We start from the raw sequence: 22,483 nt of genomic DNA on the forward strand, positions 1-22,483 counted from the left end.
TTGATTGAATAAACCAATATTGAACATTAGATTGTTGTTACTCTCGGGGTCTCGTTAATTTGAGCCCAGTAAGCTGAGTAAGCTGAGTAAGTCATCAGAACCTGTCCGCATTTTAAACACTTTTTACGTAACATCCTCAATTGTGATTGGGAAATGCATTAATAGGCTAAAACAATGTGCCTAGAAGACATAGTTACCAAACCAACATTAAATGATCAAAAAATCCCGATTCTTTAAATCGTCAATCTTGACAAGTTAAATTTTAGTGACGTCATTTGTGTACGACAACGGGTATTGCCCGAGTTCTTAATAAGAAATATGAGAGAGAGAAAGAGAGAGAGAGAGAGAAAGAGAAAGAGTGTCGCTGTTTCGCAATATACATGCACATTCCTCCAAAAATGTTGATGCAGGACGATTGATCTATAAATCGATCACATACGGAACACATGTCCTCAACTAAACTATACATTGAAGTGTAGGTTCAATGGCTAACAATGGTGCCTCATTTTGACTATTGTACACGTTAGCTTCACCATTCACATGAATGAAAAGAGCCCGAAGACGAGCACAATCGAAGGGCACCAACTTTTCTTTCATGAGATAAACATTCACGGAGTATACAATGGAGTTATCGTACGATAGCTCAATTACCCTAGTAAACGCGTCTTTGATTTCTCATTGAGAGAACCGTTAAACGTGTCTCGCATAATCAGGCGTGAATGACAAACAATAATCATATTCAGAGTGATGCCTTTAACACGCGATTTGCATAGAGTCATTATTCGAGAAAATGCGAGATCTCGTGTCTCAGGAAAGAAATAAGTGTGTGACGTGAATCCCATTTTTTTTCACTTGCCAGTGCGATCAGAATTCCGAACCGCGTAGGAAGGACTTGTCTGACTTCTGTGGGTGAGTCCTCTATGCTGACCTGCTTTGGGAGAAGACTACTCTATTCAAGAATCCGCTGCGTGCGTATGGATATTCAAATAATCTGTGGTTATAGGGGGAACTGTCGATACTGTTACATTTCAACGACACCATTTAAGGAATGAGCGTCCTCGCGTGATACTTGTCGTTGGAGCAGTAACCAAACCATCGCTTCAGTAAGATGTCAATTATAAACTCTACTGGCAAATGGTTATGTTTATGGCTTGCTATTGTATCTCAAGGTAAGAGCACGGCACTGTCTTTATAGTTTGCCCTTGTATTTCAAAGTAAATAACGGCACAGATTCTAAAATACGAGTGAACAGCTGTTAAATCATGCTTCGTGTGTACTATTAAACGACAAACAGTCATAGCTGACTTTAAGCATATTGTACACTCGACAAGTGTGTGCACTTGAACATTGCTAACGTCTCCATACAAGGATTGAGAGATACGTTTGAAAGCGATGCTCTGTCTGTCCTTGGTCGCCAAGAAACCGGTTGTAATAGATGCACGCTCAATAGGTGATTTTGCGTGAGATGGTTTCATTATTTTCGTTTGAGTAAATTGAAGGGGCAGTCTTTGTAATCCCTTCTGGATTAGCAGCCTTTTCTTCTTCTTGGTTGTACTATATCATTAAGAAGTTTAGAACGTTTGTAATATGCACCGTTTTTAGATTTGTACCTTTGAAAGGTTCGATAATTGTCTGTTTATATTTGTTTATTGTCCTACTGTAACACAGTTTTGTATCATTAAATTTACATTTCGACTAATAGATACATCGACCGTGTGTTAAAATCAAATGAGAGTTTAGGCATAAATAATAGATGAACGCGTTTATGTTTTAAATGTCCGCAACGTGAAAATAGAATGCCAATGTTCTGACCCTGATTTCCATATTGCACTTTTTATAGGCGACATTAACGATGTTTGCAATAAGACGAATGTTTGCATATCTTTGTAAGTTATACAACAGAGATTGTGTATGCACAATGATGTTCAGCACAGTATCGATCACATGACAATAATGGTACATTGCGCCGTTATTAGATTTTTAATGGCGCGGTTGTAGAAGTGTCGATGTAAATCGTCTCCATACACAGAATTTGAATGTTTTTTATTTCGTCCGCATTCATGAAAAACCTTGCAATGGCTGTGAACGGCGAAAGTATGCAATCATGACGGTAGTTTTACACGCTACGAACTTCTCCGAATAAATATATAAATACAGCTCCTTTCCGGATGTATTGAACTGCCGTACAAATCTGGCAAGTGTTTCTGGGTACTTTATATGGATGAATATAGAGCAGTCGCAAACATGGTGCAACAAAACTTCCGTCAGCTGACTTGAGACTTAAGCGTACATTTTGCTTACTTTATCAAAATGTGATTCTTTTGCAATTAAGGGCGGGGGACAAATATTTGGCCCTTCCAAACTTGAATTCTCTGCAAAAAAAGCATCGGGCTCGTAACCCAAATAAAGAACAGACTTTCTGAAAGCCTGCATTTTCGCGAATACTGTAATTTACATCTTGTAATCCTTGTTTCAACAAAGCCAACAAAGGTCTTGTGGTCTTGTGACAGTCAATTTGAATAAACTCCAGAATAGTTTTTTAAGCTCACACCCAGTATATATATATATATATATATATATATATATATATATATATATATATATATATATATATATATATATATATATATGTGTGTGTGTGTGTGTGTGTGTGTGTGTTTGTATGTGTGTATGTGTTTGTATGTATCTATGTTCCTTTAGATGACTTTAGTTAGATTTGTTCAAATTGTGGTAAAATGTATATATTTGTAGTTTTTTGTGTATCTCAATCTTTGGTCAAAAATATTTTCTCCAAAATCGCTAGTCCAATTGCTTTGAAACTTTGATTTGAGGGTTGACATACATAACATTTATTCAAATTCTGCAGAAGTTTTTCATATTTGGATTTATTTGGATTTTTTCTCAGTTTTGGTCAAAAAACCATCTTCTCTGAAACAGCGTGCCGGATTGCTTTTAAATTTGATATGCATATTCTTAGAGCGACCTTAGTTGAGTTTGTTCAAATTGTTGTGAAATTTTTGTTTGTTTTTAGGGGGGGGGGACAATTTTTCCCAATTTCGGTTAAACAATTTTTTCTTCTCTGCAACTGCTTGTCAGATTGCTTTGATACTCGGTATGCATGATCTTATTGACGACGTCAGTCAGGTTTATTCAAATAGTAATAAAATTTGTATATTTGTATTTTGGGGCAATTTTCTGTAATTGTGTTCAGCACAAGCGTGTTTTGTGAACTGTCCATACTGCTCCCTTCCCGCTTCATGACACTATCAGCTGTAAGATAATCCTCAAGATTACTCTCAGCCTATCAGTTACCCCTCTGACCAAGGCACACAGCTTCAGTCGGGCATGTTCTGTCACCTTTCATTCATTCAGCTCACATTGTTTACTTAGTATGGAAGATTGTGTCCCTAATTTTAATGTATCATGCTGCATGTGTCGTATGTGTATCCACTGCGACAGTTGCCAACCATTACAGACTTAGCCTTGGCATCAGAATGTTTTCAAATACACTCAACATTATAGATATTATAAGCTAATGCCCTTAGAAGCTATTAAGGTGGCTGGAAAGGCTATTTTGAACCGATTCTTTTCTCAGAGTTAATGTCAAGTTTCAAGTGTTGGAATCAAGATATTCAGTTCAAATTTCAGGATAACTCTCTTAGTTATTAATATACTTTCTCCAAAGAATATAAAAATTGTATATTTGCAGCCATGATTTTGAAATATGACATCAGTAAATATTAAAATGTAATTTTTCATATTTTTTTTACATATTTGAATTTAATAATAATTGGATAGTATTAATATTACCAAATTAGTTATAAATATGTTGACACTATTAATTGTAAGATTTGTATGGCAGGATTTGTAAATAAAATTTGTTTTTATGATTTTACATGGGTTTACATATCAAAAAATTATTAAAAATTCTTTCAAATTTCAAAATATGATTTTTCAAAAAGTACTTCAAATACAGGAAAATTGTGCCATACATATCTTATCTGTAACCTTGTTAATAGGCTGTAAAAATTCCATGTCCATATCTCATTTCAAAGGTTGGATTAAATTGGTATATAATTATGTAGGAAAACTGTTATTCTGTCAAAAATGTTGAAAACAAGCCATATTTGCACCCCTCTTTTGAAGTCACAGAGCAGTCTTTTGGTAAATCTCACTTTTGACACCTCTTTGACACTCAAATAATCTAAAAATGCATTTACAATAGCAGTCACTCACTCTGAATGCAAGCACCGCCTTGTCAAACTTTCCTGAAAAACAGCAAATAATGACTTTCCCTTTTTAAACATTTTATTAAAAGCTAGGGGACCTCTACCATAGTTAATACACTAAGGACTCCCCAACTTCTTCTTATTTGGTCAGTTTTTCAGAAGTTTCAACAGGCTGTAACTCTGCAATGCCTTTGTGCCCAAATGTCTAGTTTTTTTTATTCCACAGAGAATGTTGACTACTTTTATATTTTAATAGTTTTGTTGAAGTTTATAACTGACGCTCTAGCCTTTCCAACCACCTTAAATACCATACGTACACACCCTGATCTGCCACAACCAATCAAATGTGAGCAAAATGTCATTGACGCTATTGTTACTTAGCCCTGCACAAACGCCGTTGCGTTTTCTGTCAAAATTAGCACCAGCGATTGACAAGATAATGAACTCAAAAAACATGTCTCGGATTTCTTTTTTCTTTGGCCCCTACTGAGTTTTTCACGGACTCTTAAAAGCGTTAGACCATGGATTAATCCCCTGCCGGAAAAATGTCGCGTCGTAGAAAACGATCGAGAGACAGAGACAAAAATCACAAACATTTTGCAAGATTGACTCATCAACCTTTGAGATAGGAGAATTTCAAACGGAAACACTGCACCACCGTTTGTACGGGGAAGGCAAAATCCGATTTTTGAGATGTTATTTAAACGTGTTGTCATGTGATACTAATGTAAACAATGATTACAAAATACAAATCACAGCACTCACCAATATCTATGCTTTCAGAAAACATTGCTTATTATTTTCTTCAGACAATTCATAATCGGAAGGGCTCAGTACTTCTCTTGGAACCTTAAATCGATTTGTCGGATAAAAAAGTATTTTCTGTCAACGGCCTACCAAACCTGTAGGACGAAGCTTTTATACGACATCGATCCTTTGACATCGCCCACAAGTGACCTGACAGCCAATACACTATGCGAAGTTTGACGAAAAGGAACAATGTCAAAATTTTGATTAGTGAAAATCAAGCATTGTCACATATCAAATAACTCAAACTGCTTGAATCAATCTAATTTGCGTCTAAGGCATCGACAACTCTCAGCTCAAATTAACCATAGACAAGTCTAAAAAACAAAAAACAATTATGAAGTCCAATACACAAATAAAAAAGTATCTTTAAAATAATTGTCACCATTTGTCGAAATTTGAATGGATTCCAATGCAATCATCCTGAAAGGACAACAAACCAATCAAGTACGTCAATGAAGCAGTACTTTGTGATAAATTCTCAAGCTGATTGACGACGAACCACCTGTTTAATAAATACCACGTTGTTTACAGTAGTGCTAAACATTTGAAACAGTGAAAATTTATACAAAACAAGATACGGAAACGTAATTGGTTATTGTCCTGACAGAATAGCTACGAAAGGCATGGTGACACGGCATAATTAGCCTGTACATGTATAAATATGATAATAGAAAGAAATGTACCTTGGTATGTATTGACTGGAACATTAATCAATTATTGAACATAAATGAAGCGATAAAGACTTTGTATAGTTCATGGAGGTACGAATACATACATGTCTTTGATAAGGAAATCAAAAACACCAGGAAATGGAAAACGATATGAACAGCCAAGGAATGGATGAACGAAGTGTACTGTTATGTGTACAATGTTGACAACAATAGTGAAGATCAGTCTGTTTCACTATATGATTCAACATGGCCTCCGAGGCGGTTAGTCCGACATATCAGAAAATATTGCCATTTATTTTGTTACAAGTACACCATAAAGATGTACACCTACTTAATTTTAGTATGAATTAGTATGATCGTCAAATAGTGGACATGATACAAATACTTTATTTTTTGTTCGGGATTATTTATCAGGCCTCCAACTAGTCTGTTCGAAATACACACGAACAATTTGCATATGCATACGCATGCACTCCATTTTGTTATGCGCTGTGATTCAAAAAAGCTTGTAAACACTGAAAATATTTGATGTTTCATATCTAAAACTGCATATCAGAAATCAAGAAAGCTGGACTGATTTTGATCAAGCTTGATTCAGACTAGCTGTAAAGATTACTCATGTTTATATAACTTATTTCTCGATTTGCGTCAGGCTTTGTCGTTAAATGTTCAATCCTATGCCCCCAAAACATTTGAAGATCGCTGTAAAGTCCATTGCGAATCAAATGGCATAACGTTCGAGAATTCAGATACAACATTGAGTATTTTAACTGACATCTCTACAATGCCAACATAAAATGCGTATAGGCCTAATGTATTCGCAAGACTGAACTTCATTTCTGAACAAATACCTGGCACATGAACTTTTTTTACAATCTCCAAGAAACATAATTTTCAGTATGTCAACAAATATTTCTACGAAAAAAAGTTAGAAACTGTATATTATCTACATGATCAAGAGCAAGGTCAAATTCTGCACTGCCAACGAGATGATTTATTCATGAGTAACGGGTCAAATGAATGTATGGATCTAATACGGGCTTACTCATATGATCATTAACAATTTATTCCGTCAGTGGTGCCGTTGAGGTTCAAATGTCTCAATGTTACAAATGACTTTATAAAGCACCGCGAAACACCCAATGTGGTTTTCAGATCACGTCTACGTCAATGTTGCAAAATAATTATTATAAATAGAAACGAGTAAGAGGTCACGTCTTTCCATTTCCCACGATATACAAATTTATTTGAGATTTTGTTATTAATGCAGAGATGGACGCAGCTTCCTTCAGGAGAAATTGTTTGTTGTCACTGTCCATGACTAAAAGTCAGTCGAATTCGCTAAACCACTATCCCTTGTTTACAACATTCCATCTGTGTCTCCGAAATGAGGTCAGATGCAAACATATGATATTAGAATCCCCCTTAACATTTTTTGAGATTTCCATCAACATTGGCATCACTTTGTGATAAGTATTATATCAATGGATAAGATACTCTAGACAGTTCGACTTCCACCTTGACTACGTGAGAAGAAAATCGACGCAGGATTCTCATTAACTCTAAATAATTTCATCGTTATTCTCACGAGGATAGTTCACTTCTGATCATTCAGTTTAAATTTCCCTAAGGAAGTATAAGTTTATGGCGCACAGCAGGTTTGGCAGTTCATTTATAGACTGAGAATGACGTAAATGAAGCACGAGCGTAACTGTCCCTTTCCTTGGATTAGGAGTATATAGGATCAGGATACAGAGTATGGCACACTATCCAGAATATCACGCTATAAGAAGACTATTAATGAGCAGGATTCAATGTGCCTAAATTAATGTACGACATACTTTGTCGCTTTCACGCTTGTTGTTTGTAACCTTCCATTTTTCTTGTCAACTGCGATATCAGGCTTTTCGACTCAACATACGACACTGTAATTAATTCACGATTTAATGGCATGTATGAGAAACGGAGCTATATTCATAACGATAGAGCGCAATTGATTACCAGCCTCAGTTACACGATCTTTGGAAGAGACCTATATCTACCTATAATACATTTCGTCAAAACCAAGTGATCTCATTTGTAGGTAGGTAGTTAGGTATTTTCAGAAAAAAATAACTTGAGGTGTAATGGTACTCGATTAGTAATGCCGGGGGAAAGAAACATGTGACTGTAGTGACTGTTTTGAAACTGCCGAAACAATCGTCCTTGACATATCTTCATTCTGTCCTGACTAGATATAATCATGCTTTCATCGCTAACATTGTGTACCCTTATGGAAAACAATACTGACCTGTCAGTTTCGCCGCGTACCTAGCGTCGTACCGCCTTTGTAAAAAAGTTATCTTGGGCATGCGTAAGAAAATACTCATGGATAAAAATACGGCAAATTGAAGCAGTAAGCCTCAATCGGTGGTAGGGAGAGAGAGTGTCGTGGCTTTCAGGAAGCCAGCTTACAACTCGATCTTGGTGACCGTTGGCTTGCTCGCAGGCACACTTAAGCTTACTTCTTGCGATGACCCTTCGCCGGGGACTGGGGGTATGATCCCGAAATGTTAAGCACTACATTTTGAAGTGTCAAATATCCTACACCTAGATTAATTTTCAACCCTTTTACAGAACTCAGATGTGTTGTCAATCAACGACAAAATCAACATCGTTCAGGCTTTACAGCGACTAATGCTAGCTGCGCATTCACAACAATATGGTTATGTAATGATCAGGTCTTGATCTTCGTTTGTCGAATGACGTCATATTTTTGCCTTCTATATCGCCTTTCTGCACATCGTGCGAATTAATATATCGTCTTTATTTACCTGATTATTCACCAAATTGAACTAGGTGTACCTCTATGGTTTTCAATTTATCGCCATGTAGGAATACCGCATTGAGCCGTATATGCCTACTCGTAAGTCGACGGAGCGCATACTGGGTAATTGCTTGTAGATCATGAGGATTATTGGGCTGGTCGGGCCCAGACACGCGGTAAAAGCTAACTGGGAATAGTAAAGGCTTCGCAACTCGTAATTTCGTTTATGTCACATTCAGTCGTTTGATTAATAATCGCATCATTGTCGTCATAAGCAGGAAAAAGTTCCTGGTGATAGCGTATACAGAGGTAATTCGGGTGTTTTATCCGACCTAGTTTACATTCAGACTTCGGTTGAGACCTTAGATTAGGATTAGGTCTACTCAATGCCCATGTTGTTTGTATGATGTCATAGCACCCGGCAGCATGTTGATAATTAGAGGTTAATTATTCAGCAAAAACCACACTAAGCGACGTGTACACACGAGATTCCAGTTCATGACATTATACACCAGCGATAGCGAGTTAATTGTGTATATGGAGTGAACTGGTCAAAACTGAGTGGTATACCCTTTGCCAGGTTGGTCTATCGCTATCCGGTCTAAGGCCAAAAAATTGTGCTGTTCCGATAATATGGTTTTCAAAAATAGGGTAGATAGGTCGGCAGAATTTTGTTTCTCCAAAATATTGTTATTTTTAAATATGCATTTTTAAGGTTCAATGCGGTCAAAAGCTGGCCACAACATTTCCAGTAAAATGTATCATACATATAAACGGAAAAAAAACATAAGGACACCCTCATTCAAGCAAAAATCAAATGCCAAGTAACGAACGCGTGATTTTACGGTTTTTATCTTTCTTTTTTTTTACTTCCGTGTTTACGTAGCTCTAAAAAGTTTAGGCAGGTAAAAATTAGGGTAGGTCGGGTTATCGGAACAGCACATTTAGCCACGGTGAAATTCCAATATATCATATTTGTTGTTCACATCTGCACTTCCAAACATCCTATTCTAATCAAGTACATATATATCAATTAGCGAAAGTCAATAAATGATATTGCTGGTTTGTATTGGAAAGAACGTTGATAGTTTTGCCATACAACCATGATATATCGTGGATCCACATTTTTGGTGAAATTCCAATCAAATTTCTTGTACACATATGCTTTTGTAACCACCCTATTTCAATCAAGCACATTTATGTCAATTATCAAACGTTTTTAAGTGAACAGATATTGCTAGTTTCATACTGGAAAAAATGCTCATAGTTTTCTCATAGACTCCAACGTATGGTGGATCATAAGTGTATGACTTTGTTGGTGCGGAAATTCGAAAATCAAATTCATGGTACACATACCCATTTGCAACCACCCCATTCTAATAAGTGCATTTATGTCAATTACGAAACGTCTGTAAATGCACCTGGGTCAGATAATGCTAGTTTTGTACTGAAAAAAAATGTTCATAGTTTCTTATAGACTAGACAACCATGTACAGTGGATTCACATTATCGGTGAAATTCAAAGATCAAATTTTTTGTACTTATATGCCCTTTTTACTCCCACTTTTATGTAAATGTACTGTTATGTAGGTTATTTTCCCCCACACTCATGACCTAATTTCATTAATCAAGAACATTCTTAAGGTTGCTGTCCTTCATGACCTTGAAGTCAATTAGTCATGTTTACAACTTTCCGGAAATCCAATAAGTCACAGTGGAGATATTTTTAGAGCAGTAATTAGCATATCCATAGAAGTTCTAGATTGTTCTTATGTTCTCTTATATATCCATTTAAGTACAAATACTGGGGCGGCATGGTTTTCAGTCAGGCATTTGGGATCGTGTCTCTGTTACTTCAAGGCTTTGGAAACTCCAGCAGTCTCAATTCCAAGACTTTTCAAGACTTTCATAGCGACGCTGGATTTATTCTGTGAACTTTGCGCAACCTCAAACTGTCAAGCAAACCAAGGAATATAAACTCACTCATTCAATGGTTTTTATCACTGTCTGACTCAACTCTGGAGCTTTGTGTCGTCCCAGCTGAGCTAAGTAGCCTGTAAACCTTTACAGTTTGTACTTAATCCCTTGACTTAGTGATTAGTTTTATTTTTGTAATAATTTCGGTTTAAAGGAACTTGCTGAATTCACTGTTTTTTCTCACGTAACATCCAGCCTATTTTGTAGGGAATATTGTTAGTAGTTTCTTCAATAGACATCGATGTTCTATGATTTGATAGTTTTGGACGAAACACTACATCGGCCACATCTTGCCTTCTAATAGGCCTCATGCGCAAAAAAAACATTTGACCCTCCTCCAAAGATATGCGTGAAATTTCATCACCCTTCAAAACACACCTCCCCCCTTTGTAATTTATGTTAAATCCCTTAATTGAATAATCATTATGGATTACATTAGCAGAACCAACATATTATTCCCTTATTTCGCTACCCGAAACGATTCTTGTTCCTCAAAGCCCTTCTACGTTTTAGCTTGGCAAAATTGCGTCAATGATTGGAGGATAGCTGCAGCCATTTTGTTTGTTTTTACTATTAAATTGCAACTGTAGTTCTTGAACACTGCACAACTGGTGACGTTTATCGTACAATCTTGGCGCTTACTGTAAAATATTTCACGGCTAATATTTTACTGTAAACGTCTTTAGGATGAAGCGATATGGCCATGGGTATATGATAAAATTAAGCAATATCGCCTGTTCTTGTGTCATAGCACGATAAAGTGTCATTTGTGATGCGTCAGACGATCGAAGCACACACAACACTCATAGGGGATATGCATGCTGATACCACGCAACAAACATGCGGTGTTGGATGATAATAGATTTATCATATAATCACGCCAGAATTTTACAAATTATACAAAAAGCATTATGTTTGGCGACTCTACTTTTGTTCTTCCAATTCATAAATATGTAAATGTAAACATTACCGGCTGCATTCATAAACCATTTGGCGTTATAACTGAAGTAGGCCCTGAACACCTTGCGCGATATTCCTCCATATCTCACTGCAGAGAGTAAGACAAGTTAACAAGACTCAAAAAGTCGCACTGGAAGAAATAATGGTTCAATATGGTATTCATCAAATACCTTCCTCTGCTTTGAAACCCATCCGATTTTGATCGTGTAAGAAACAGTGAGTGGCGGTCATTTTTAGCTCACGTGTTCACGCGTGGGCTAATGTCATAGCGATGTCTGTCCATCTGTCCGTGTGTGTGTGACGAGTGTCGATTGCTCCATATTTGAGGGTAGACCGTGCTATGCAACCCTTGAAATTGTTTCTGCAGTTTGTACGAAAAATGACAAGAATGTAAGTGGAACTACCAAAGAATAACATTACAAATTTCAACATGCTATCACGTCGCCTATTAAATATACACAGTGATGTCATTTGTCATTTGTTTAACTGTAAGTCTCGTAAAGCAACGTGCGTGTTCTAAGAATGAGACGTAAGCTTACATTGATGTGTACAAGGAGAACAACAGCGTGTTGTAAACTATCGCAATTTACAATACACAGGTAGCGAGATTCGATCATCATGCAGAAAACATTCGAAAGAAATATTGTGCTAGTGACGGGTAAAGTTACACAGGAACGTGGCTCACAGTATAGGATAAAGCAGTGAAGCATATTTAGGCCTGTACAATTTATGATTATTCTGACCACCAAAAGTCTTCGGGAACTTGGTAATTTGGGACACATTCACCAGGTCCTTCAGCCTGATTCATCTAACTATGACATTCCTCAAGTCGGGGCTTTAGCTGAAAGAGATGTCAGTGTTGTAATTTCTTTCAACAACTGTTACCTTGAAATCAGTAACTCAATCATAACGTCATGAAGTTTTAGTTGATTTTCCAGCAGAGTTCATTAAAAACAAGATCAGTCGTTCTGTTACTTATGCTTGGTTCACTTGACTATGTGTCGCATTGTTGTCATCTTATATACACAAACTTGTAGACCGTGCAAATTACATTTACGGCACAGTATTTCCTGATTGCACGTTCTGAAAGATTTCTCTGGAGAATTTACGTTAGTATTTTCTGATTGCATGTACTGAAAAATTTCTCTGAAAATTTACTATTGTCAGTTCCCGCAGACAGAAATATATCGCCATATACTTCCATATAAACTTCCCAAATCGACGAAAAGTCACACTGTCGACGATTCCGGTATTATATGCATATTGGGTATTCTAAATAAATAAACTCGTTTCACTTTGCGTACGAATCGGTGCGGATCTTGCATTGTTTATAAACTTCAGGGAAACTATCTTCCATAGAATGTGGTTTGAAATCTGATTTGTTTTTGTCTATATCAGTTGATCATCGCTTACCTGCTTTGCTTTCATGAACTTTTTAGACAACTAGGCCGAGATGTTTATACATTTTTGGCAAATATTTTCATACTGATACAACTGACAAAGACAACGTAATTATACTACTTTTATTTTGATTTATGCGCACACTTTTCATGAAAACCCTTACCCTTACGTCAACACTTGGAAAACAAGGGAAGATTTTCAGTTTAATTGCTGCTGACCTACATGTACAATTTGTATATAACGTGAACTGCGTTGCAATGCTGCACGAGTTGAAATTTCGTTCTGTGTGCTTACCGGACGCGCTGAACCCGGGCGTTCCCAGTCCGCTCGCGATCGCTCAGTGCAGTGCGCTTAGGCAAAAAACAAAACGCAACAAAAAAAGAAAAAACAACCCCCCCCAGAAAAAAATCAAAAACCCCTAAATTGTGCTGTTCCGATGACATGGCTTTCAAATATAGGGTAGGTAGGTCGGCAGGAATTTTGTTCCAAAATATTTTTATTTTTAAATAAGCATTTTTCAGGGGTTCAGGGCGGTCAAACGCTGGCCACAACATTTCCAAAAAAATGTATCATACATATAAAAATAAAAAAAAAACATAAAAGACATCCTTGTTTAAGCAAAATTTAAATGCCAAGTAACGAACGAGTGATTTTACGGCTTTTTTCTTTCTTGTTTTTTACTTCCGTGTTTACGTACCTCTAATAAGTTTAGGGTCGGCAGGTAAAAAATAGGGTAGATAGGGTTATCGGAACAGTACAATTGTTTTGTTCGGCCTTATACGGCGCGCCGATTGTTTCAAAATTGTTTTTAATATTTGTGAGGATCCAGACAAAAATAGCTTGGATTAAAAAAACAAAGGGGGAGGGGTCATCCCAGATAAAAAATCGCTAGGGGTAAATAAAAAGGGTGAGGGTACTGTGGTAGATAGAGAAAAAAAATCGCCGGGTTAATAAAAAAGGGGGGAGTACATTATGAAAAATATCTTGGGTATTGAAAAAACGATGTGGAGGGAAGGGGGTAACATCCAGAGAAAAATCGCCGGGGTAAAAAACCAGGGGGTACTATTGTAATGGTAGATCCAATTTAAAGAAAATCGTTTGTGTCATTTAAAAAACAGGGGGGGGGGGTTAGCGCTGGTGTAAATAAAAAATGGGTTGGTTAGATATTTGTTGGATCAAGAAAGAAGTGAAGGGTGAGAGAATAGAGTTTCAAAATTATTTTAGATATTTGTGGTGAATTCGGGAAAAGGGATTGGGCAAATAAAATTTGGAAGATCCAGAAAAAAATACACTTGCGAGAGGAAAAACGGAGGTTATCACCATTCACTTTGGGAAAATACGAGTGTATCATGGTACAGAACTTCAGTAGTTTTATGAATGTCAGTAAAAAAGAAGAGATATAAAAGGATACTGAGCAAACTAACGAGTCGTGCTTGTTGAAAATATGGAGTACTTGTTTGGTGGGAAAAATCAAGATAGGGGTTGCTACTGCACGAAATTTTTGGAGTGGGTGGACAAAATAAAAAAAGTTATTAGGTCTTGGTATTCCGATTTATCCGTGAGCATTTTGCGAACTGCACAAAAAAACAACAAAACAAACAAACAAAAGGGTGATCCTTTATCTCTCTCATTATTTTTGGTCAAGTAAAAAAGTGATCCCACAGCTCACTCATTATTTTCAATAGAGAGTCGATGGTGTACTTTATAATGAGAGAAGAAAGTTGACAGCAAGGTAATCAAACTCAAAACAGCTAAATTCCTAATAATTTCACGAGCACTAGGTCGTGTATTAAGAAAATGAAGGGTAATCAATCGTTTGTATCCGGATGTTTCATGTTTTATTTCTCTGCGAACTGTAAGGCAGGCGGCAATATTAATCACTTACATCAGTTGTATGCGATGCATCAGTAACTGATAGTCATAGATTGCCGAGATCTGACGATTAGGGATGCTCGCACAGGTTTCTCAACGCTGATGCTTCCCGTATTGAAAGCTAATGTAAGTACGATTCGATCGATGCAAGTCGTATGAAAATCTGACTCCATTTGATAAAGATACGGCTATTCGAAGTTCTCCGAATTGAGCGTGTTAGTACCGAGTATAGCCCTGCGTACGATGCTCTGTGTTCCCGGCGTTATACGGCCTCCTACGACAGCCCTGCTAAGCTCCATAGTTTCATAGCCAAACCGGCTACATGCATTCCATACATACATAGTAACCTACCTACCCAGTAACCTACCTAGTAACCTACCTGGTAACCTACCTACATACCTACACACACACACACACACACACACACACACACACACACCAGGATGACTGAACACTAACCTGTTTATTAATTTCCACTATTTAAATACACAGGTGCAGTGCTTTTGTGTGATGCAATGGTATAATGCAAATACACGTCACTACATTCATTTTCTGCTGATGTGCAGCGTGCTCTGAAAGTGATATCTGATTGGTCGATTGTCACTTTTCACAGCAACCTAGGGAGTCTATTTTTTATCTAATGTATGAAAATGTTACTCGGGAGAGCATATTGTGAATACTATGGACTCAATACAGACAAGTTCAAATGTAAATAGCCCCATGTTAACTTACTCACTCAAAATATGCCATAATTGGGTTACACTAGGACATAAATTGAGAATGCCTCGTCAAATGCATGACCTTTGCTGTTGAAACGAAATGAATGCTTACCTAATTGTCATTAGCTCAAAGTTGCTCGACTGTAAATGATGTTTGTACAATATGATATAAGTGATAGAAGTCTCAAGTGAAACAAATTCATCACTCTGCATTTCCCATCAGCGGTAGTTTCATAAAGTAACAGTTTGCCGTTGGCTGCTCTCTTACTTGATGCTTCTGACACAGATGTCGGTATACTCTCGCAACAACACGTCGTTTCATTCACGAGCACTCTGCTTTGTTTCCATTTTCTTGATAACAATGGTTGCAGTGGCTATTATATGCAATAACGCTTAGCTTAGCGGTACAATTTAGAATACTGGTCATTTTCAATGTGAGTCTGTCTGATTTGCTTTTTTACATGTTAAGATTAGCTTAATGTAAGAATATTATTCCTTATGTCAAATTGCTTATACGATAACTTCGGTTGTGAAAACTGATTGATTTAACTTTAAATCCGCTGTTGGACTTTCATAACAAGAGATATCGGAAATATCATGTAGAATGTAATGAAGAAACTTACGAACTTATTGTACTTACACTATACATGTGTTCAGAGTACTAAAACTACGCTTTTTTGCTCACGTGTTTACACACGTGAGCATATGTCGCAGCGATGTCTGTCTGTCTGTCCGTCTGTGTGTCTGTGTGTCTGTCTGTCTGTCTGTCTGTCTGTCTGTCTGTTGGTCCGATATCTCAAAAAACGGCTGATCAGATCAGAATCAAATCTGGTACATAGATTTAGTTAGCAAATGGCAAGAACTGATTAGTTTTTGGTGGGTTTGGCTTGCATACTTTTTGCTCATTTGCATAATTAATGATTTTAGAAAAAACGGATATTCATTAAAAACGACTACACACAATTTGATGAGATTTGTTACAAATGTTGATCACACCAAGATATATCAGTAGTGGGAACCATTAAGGGGTGACATGAAAGAGAGTTGCTAATTTGCATATTTAATGAACTTTCCTAATTAGGGATATATATCTGATTTGACTCGATCAAAATCGACCAAACTTGGTATGTATATTAAAGATACTATGATTTAACATTATTGAAAGTCATTAAGTGTTTTAACTGCAGCCAATTCCTAAATTACATATTTAATGAACTTTGCTAACTAGAGATATATATTTAAATTGAATGGACCAAAGTTGATGAAACTTGCTACATGTATTGAAGCTACTATGATACAACATTTTTGAAAGTCATTAAACATTTTCACTTCAGCCAATTCCCAATTTGCATATTTAATAAACTTTCCAAATTAGGGATATATATCTGAATTAACTTGATTGTAGTTGTTGAAACTTGCTATATACATCAAAGATACTGTGATATAATATTATTGAAAATCAAAAAACATTTTTACTTCAGCCAATTCCTAATTTGCATATTAAATGAATTTCATAATTAGGGATATTTATCTTAATTGACTTGATCAAAATTGATGAAACTTGCTATGTACATTAAAGACACTATAATACAATATTATTGAAAGTCATTAAGCATTTTCTCTTCAGCCAATTCCTAATTTGCATATTAAATGAACTTTCTTAATTAGAGATATATATCTGAATCAACTTGACCAAAGTTGACAAAACTTTCTACATATATTGCAGATACCATGATACAACATTATTGAAAATCATTAAGCATTTTTACTTAAGCCAATTCCTAATTTACATATTTAATGAACTTTGCTTATTAGGGATATATACTGGGATTTACAAAGCAGGGTCTAAAAACAGAATATATTGATGATCTTATTAGTCTTAACAATCCAGACATATCAAATTACTTACATCATATATACCCTGATGAATTGGAAATCAAAGAAACAACTGAGAGTAGGAACTCAGCTTCATATCTTGATCTGTTCCTGCAAGTTGGTACTAATGGGCTACACACTAAGCTGTATGACAAAAGGGATGATTTCGATTTTGAAATCATAAATTATCCCCACTTATCAAGTAATATTCCATCTGCACCTGCTTATGGTGTGTATGTGTCTCAACTTCTCAGATATTGTAGGGCTTGTGATTCCTACGCGGATTTTCAAATGAGACACAGCTTATTAGTATCAAAACTAGTGAGACAGGGATACACACCAACAAGACAAATGAGGACTTTCAAAAAGTTCTATGGTCGATACGACGACATCGTGGCCAAATATGACACCTCGGCCACTCAAATGATTAGCGACAGCATTCCCGGCTTTGACTTATAACAGTGATTCATATACTGTATCACTTCATACAATATTAGACAATTTTGGGACCAATCCTGACGGGTGTAGCATGCTAGCAGGGTACGCTTACCCATTCCGGACACCTGGTACCACCACTAGCTATCAGTGGTTCAGGATGGTCCTACTTAAATTTGTAAATCTCAAATGTCCCATGGACCTGGTAATGTATTACCTTGAATGAAAATGATTATTGGACCAGTTTTATGTCATATTGATCAAAGTTGGCAAAACATGCTATGTACATTGATGATTATACCAGGTTAAAACAATATCAAAAGTCATTTCACATTTTCATGTCAGCTAATTTATAATTTGCATGTCTAATGAGCTTTCACAGCTCGGCATATATGGCTTGAAGGACTTGGCCAACGGTAATAACACTTGCTATATAAAGTGGTGATCAATGACAGCAGTAAAAGAACTTTAATATTTTATTTCAGCTAATTACATATTTGTATACTTCATGACCTAATCGGCGGTGATTATTGTTCATTACGTTGATCATAATACTTTCAATGAAGTTGCAAACATGTGGCCAAGGTTAAAATTTACACAAAACCACAATATATAATGAAACACGTGAGCATTTACAGTTCATATCTGTTTACTATATGGTGACCTATACAGAAGCAGACAACAAAATTTAAAATTTTGCCTGAGCATCATTAAACGAAAGCGTTTCAGTCAAGTTTCATGTTTAGCTCTGCTCTTGTAGCCATTATATCTTTAATGTGTGCACTTTTATCACTGTGATAAAACCCCTTCTAATGTTTTATTACGCATTTACAGCGATCATTATGAGGCGATGATAGCCTCCCATAATGACAACGTTGACGACGAATATGAAGATTGAAATGAAGATGAATAAACCGATTATGTGTGAAATTTGTTATAAATTCATAAATTCAAATCTTTTGTCACTGACAAGCGTAGTCACGATTTAATCATAATTTTACACTATTATTGAGCAAAGCCGCGGTTATGTGGTAATTAAATGAATTACCAATAAACAAGACGAAAGCTTTTTACACAAATCAATATAACACTCATCGAAAGAATCCATAGTGCATGGGAAGAGAGTTTTTTTAATATTAATTTCCTGTTGATATCCAATTTGGTTTCATGGCTAGCAAAATAATGAGATCAAATTTTACCTCATTTATACAGCACAGGCTAGAAGTGAACGCAAGACAGCGTTTTGTTGTAGGCGTAGATGTATAAGTGTATAGTCGAACAGACAAGCAAGCCCTTAGTCAGTTCTTTTGATGTGAGGCTTTTGCTCGCCGACCTTGTATAATCGAGCTGAATTGTCATTCTATGAACACTGCTAAAGATGACGATAGAAAAACATAAAAGCAATACAAGCATAATTATAATCACGTAAATCACAAACTGACTTTTATTGACAATAACCACACAATGAAAAGACTAAATTATTACTTAATGAATGACAACGCTTAACGTGTACACTTCGTTATGGCCCGTTTCATGAGAGTGCGTCAAAATTTACCTAGGGTCTTACAGAAGTAATTATTCTTTTGGCAAAACAATATATATCATTATTAACATATTATATGTCTTATTATTGTCAATGTATCACTATCTCAAATTATTACCATTAACATAAAACACAAATCACCATTACCATCATTACGACCACCTTTACTTTAATATAGCTGTATTCGTTGTCGTCGTCTTCGCTTGTGTTATGTTGTGATAGCCAAATCTGATGAATATGTTGTCGTATTGTCGAACATTTCAATTTCGCCTTCACCTTGAAAGTGACAACGCTACACAAATACTTGCTTTGGTCTAATTCTTAACTTTATAATACAGAATAATGGCTACACAAATACTTACTTTGGCCTAATTCTTAACTTTATAATACAGAATAATTGCTACACAAATACTTACTTTGGCCTAATTCTTAACTTTATAATACAGAATAATGGCTACACAAATACTTACTTTGGCCTAATTCTTATCTTTATAATACAGACTAATGGCTACACAAATACTTACTTTGGCCTAATTCTTAAACTTTATAATGCAGAATAATCACATGTAAAGGATTCATCCAAGGAAGTCGCTCCCCGAGGCTGTGATATACGATGACTTTCTTGTCTTGAATGATAGACTACTAAAATAATTCATGAGATTTACAAATATAAATGCACTTTCTCCATTTCGACATAAAATCAATCTTCTATGTACAGATAACCTAATTCTGAAATATCATTCTTCTTTTCAATGAGTACTTTGTTTCACAGTATTAACAAAACGTACAATCTCGTAATTAAAAATTTGCATTTTTATTTCAGTCATAGTCGATCTAAAATGTTCCAATGAAGATAAATATGTATGAGATTAGACTTGCTGACTTATTAGTCCCTTATTTTGAATACAAATTTTTTACTATAACCCAAACGGGATTCGTACCCCACACACACTCACGGCAACATCGCCTAGCTGATAGGCCTCACACAAAACCAGTCGGCCACTGCTTCCAACCCAAAAGAGTTGGTCACAGTAACCGACTTAGATGTTGCAATTCTGTGCGCGACCGAACAACACGGTGTGCGTGGAGCAGACGACACACAGACACAGTACACACACAGACACAGTACACACACATATAGTAAATGAAGAATATATAGAAGAATGGCGAACACTCCATGCCTCTTTTCCGCGACAGATGTACTTTCACACACCTTTGCAATATTGTCGATGAACCCGATATTAAAAGAAATAACACGTGCGAGAACTTGTGGCTTATACTGAAAGTGAGTGTATCTGGCGACGCTCAAAGCAGTTTATCGATCAGAATCACAAGAAGAGAAGCCAACAAATCAATCACCCTGGTAACATCACCAACAATGACAGAAAATCAATGAATCACGTAAAGACTGAGAAAACACGACCGACAAGTTGACTGCACACATCAATATTCAACATGCAATGAGAAAGCATTGCAAATAACAGTAACACATTGGCATGAATATAACCCAAATACTTACATCATATTTGCTGTGTATGTGTTGATACCAGTGTGCGAAATTAAGAGAAAATAGCTTCAGGTCATAAGGACCTGCACCAAGCCAAAGCTTCAGGTCCTTACAGAAAACTACCGGTCCTCAATAAATGCAGTGTTAACGACCATTAAAGTCAACTTCTCCACCAATACTATGCTTTTGAATGTTGTAATATTTCAAGTATTCACTCCAAAGGACTATTGCGCACATAAATTGCAGAATAGTGTAAGTGAATGATCATGAAATGTTCATCTACATGATCTGGAATCTGACAGGATCTGTCATGAGCACACATTTGTCAATGTTTTCCACCAAGGGGGGGACTATGAGACTAACAGGAGAATTTGACATTTTTTCTAGCCATGTCAAATCCCCCCACTCTCGGACAATAAAACGATATCAAACACCCAGGGGCCGGGAATACAGCCTCATTCACTGGCTACATGTGGATGATGAAAGCGAGAAAGTTGTCTCTCATGACTTTCTATTGGGAATGTTGTTCTCTACATTACTATGTACAATTGTACACTACACCAGGGCATGTGATATTGTGATTTGAAAATGGTTGGCGAGCTGAAAATCACTTCTGAAATAAACCAACGCAAGTGGTAGAAGAGTGAGTGAATAACTTAGTACCCTGAAAACAGTCATGAGTAAGGGGAGTGTATGAATAAATTTTTATGCAAACATTGATAACTACGACTTTTTATTGTAATGTAAAACAGAAGGGAGAAAATATCTGGTATGTATTTTGATATGGCGTATGGATTACTTTCAAAATTTTTCAAAAAATATAAAGATGCTTAAATATGACCTCTGTTGCATTTATGAAGAAACAGATGAAGTTATACTTTCAATTAAAAGGACAAGTATCGTAACTTTTTCTCAATTATAGAAATTGCAGACAACATGAATGGCACACGTCGCCACTCGCGGAAATGAATGCATATTTTCTGATCGAAAAGTTTTGCCTTAGCGATTGCTGGGTCTCATCGCCCTTTGAAAGCTCTAAGTTATTAAAATGACTCTGAAAAGTTTGACAAACACTCAATACTGCTGAAAACATCGATATCGACAAGATCAGTTAATGATACCGTAAAATCTGAAAAGACGTAATTTTTTGCGACATTTAGGCCTATACAGTCCAGGATGACGGTGAGTTTTGCCTGCCTGTCGTGAAACGGTATACATCGAAACAATTTGAAGCCCTACTCTCGGCCTCTGAGAGTATACACGAGGGATCGTGCAACTCGACAAAACTGTTAATGATAAGGCCGCTCTGTTTTATAAAATGTACACTTGTTATCACGATATATCGTGGTAACAGTCGGCCTTGTGAACTTTGGTTAAAGACCAACGAGCAAGCAAGATGTTCTAGCGGTCCACAAACAAACGCAGCGAAACGTGAACTTGCCTGTCGACTGCAGGTAGCACAATTAGGCTGTCGTGTAACATCTAGTCCTTGTATCGGGCGTAGTTCAAAACCATAGATGTAAAAAAATACCTCCATGTTCAAAACCAAATATGTTTATTTTAGTCAACAGCACTGTTCTCGTAGTAGGTTTTTGTCTTAAACTCTTCTATGAACCGCTTATGTTTTGAGCGCTTCAATGGAAAATCAAAGCGAGGAAAATGGAGTCAGTTCGATAAA

General features: G+C 36.4%; 1 protein-coding gene across 3 annotated transcripts in view; it reads left to right on the forward strand.

Moving 5' to 3' along the window:
- Window positions 1–809: 809 nt before the first annotated feature.
- LOC139122440 (proto-oncogene tyrosine-protein kinase receptor Ret-like) overlaps window positions 810–22,483 on the forward strand; it is a 62,819-nt gene continuing 41,145 nt past the window's right edge. For 2 of the 3 annotated variants that reach the window (XR_011549470.1, XM_070687812.1), the window contains exon 1: window positions 966–1,169. Coding sequence is in view for 2 of the 3 variants with exons in the window: in XM_070687812.1 (XP_070543913.1) it covers window positions 1,109–1,169 (61 nt within the window). In the remaining variant the exon portion in view is untranslated. Of the gene's footprint in view, window positions 1,170–22,483 lie in introns of all 3 variants that reach the window. The other variant, XM_070687813.1, reaches the window with a different exon arrangement.

The sequence above is a fragment of the Ptychodera flava genome, chromosome 22, assembly GCF_041260155.1.
Source record: "Ptychodera flava strain L36383 chromosome 22, AS_Pfla_20210202, whole genome shotgun sequence".
In the NCBI taxonomy this organism is placed as follows: Eukaryota; Metazoa; Hemichordata; class Enteropneusta; family Ptychoderidae; genus Ptychodera; species Ptychodera flava.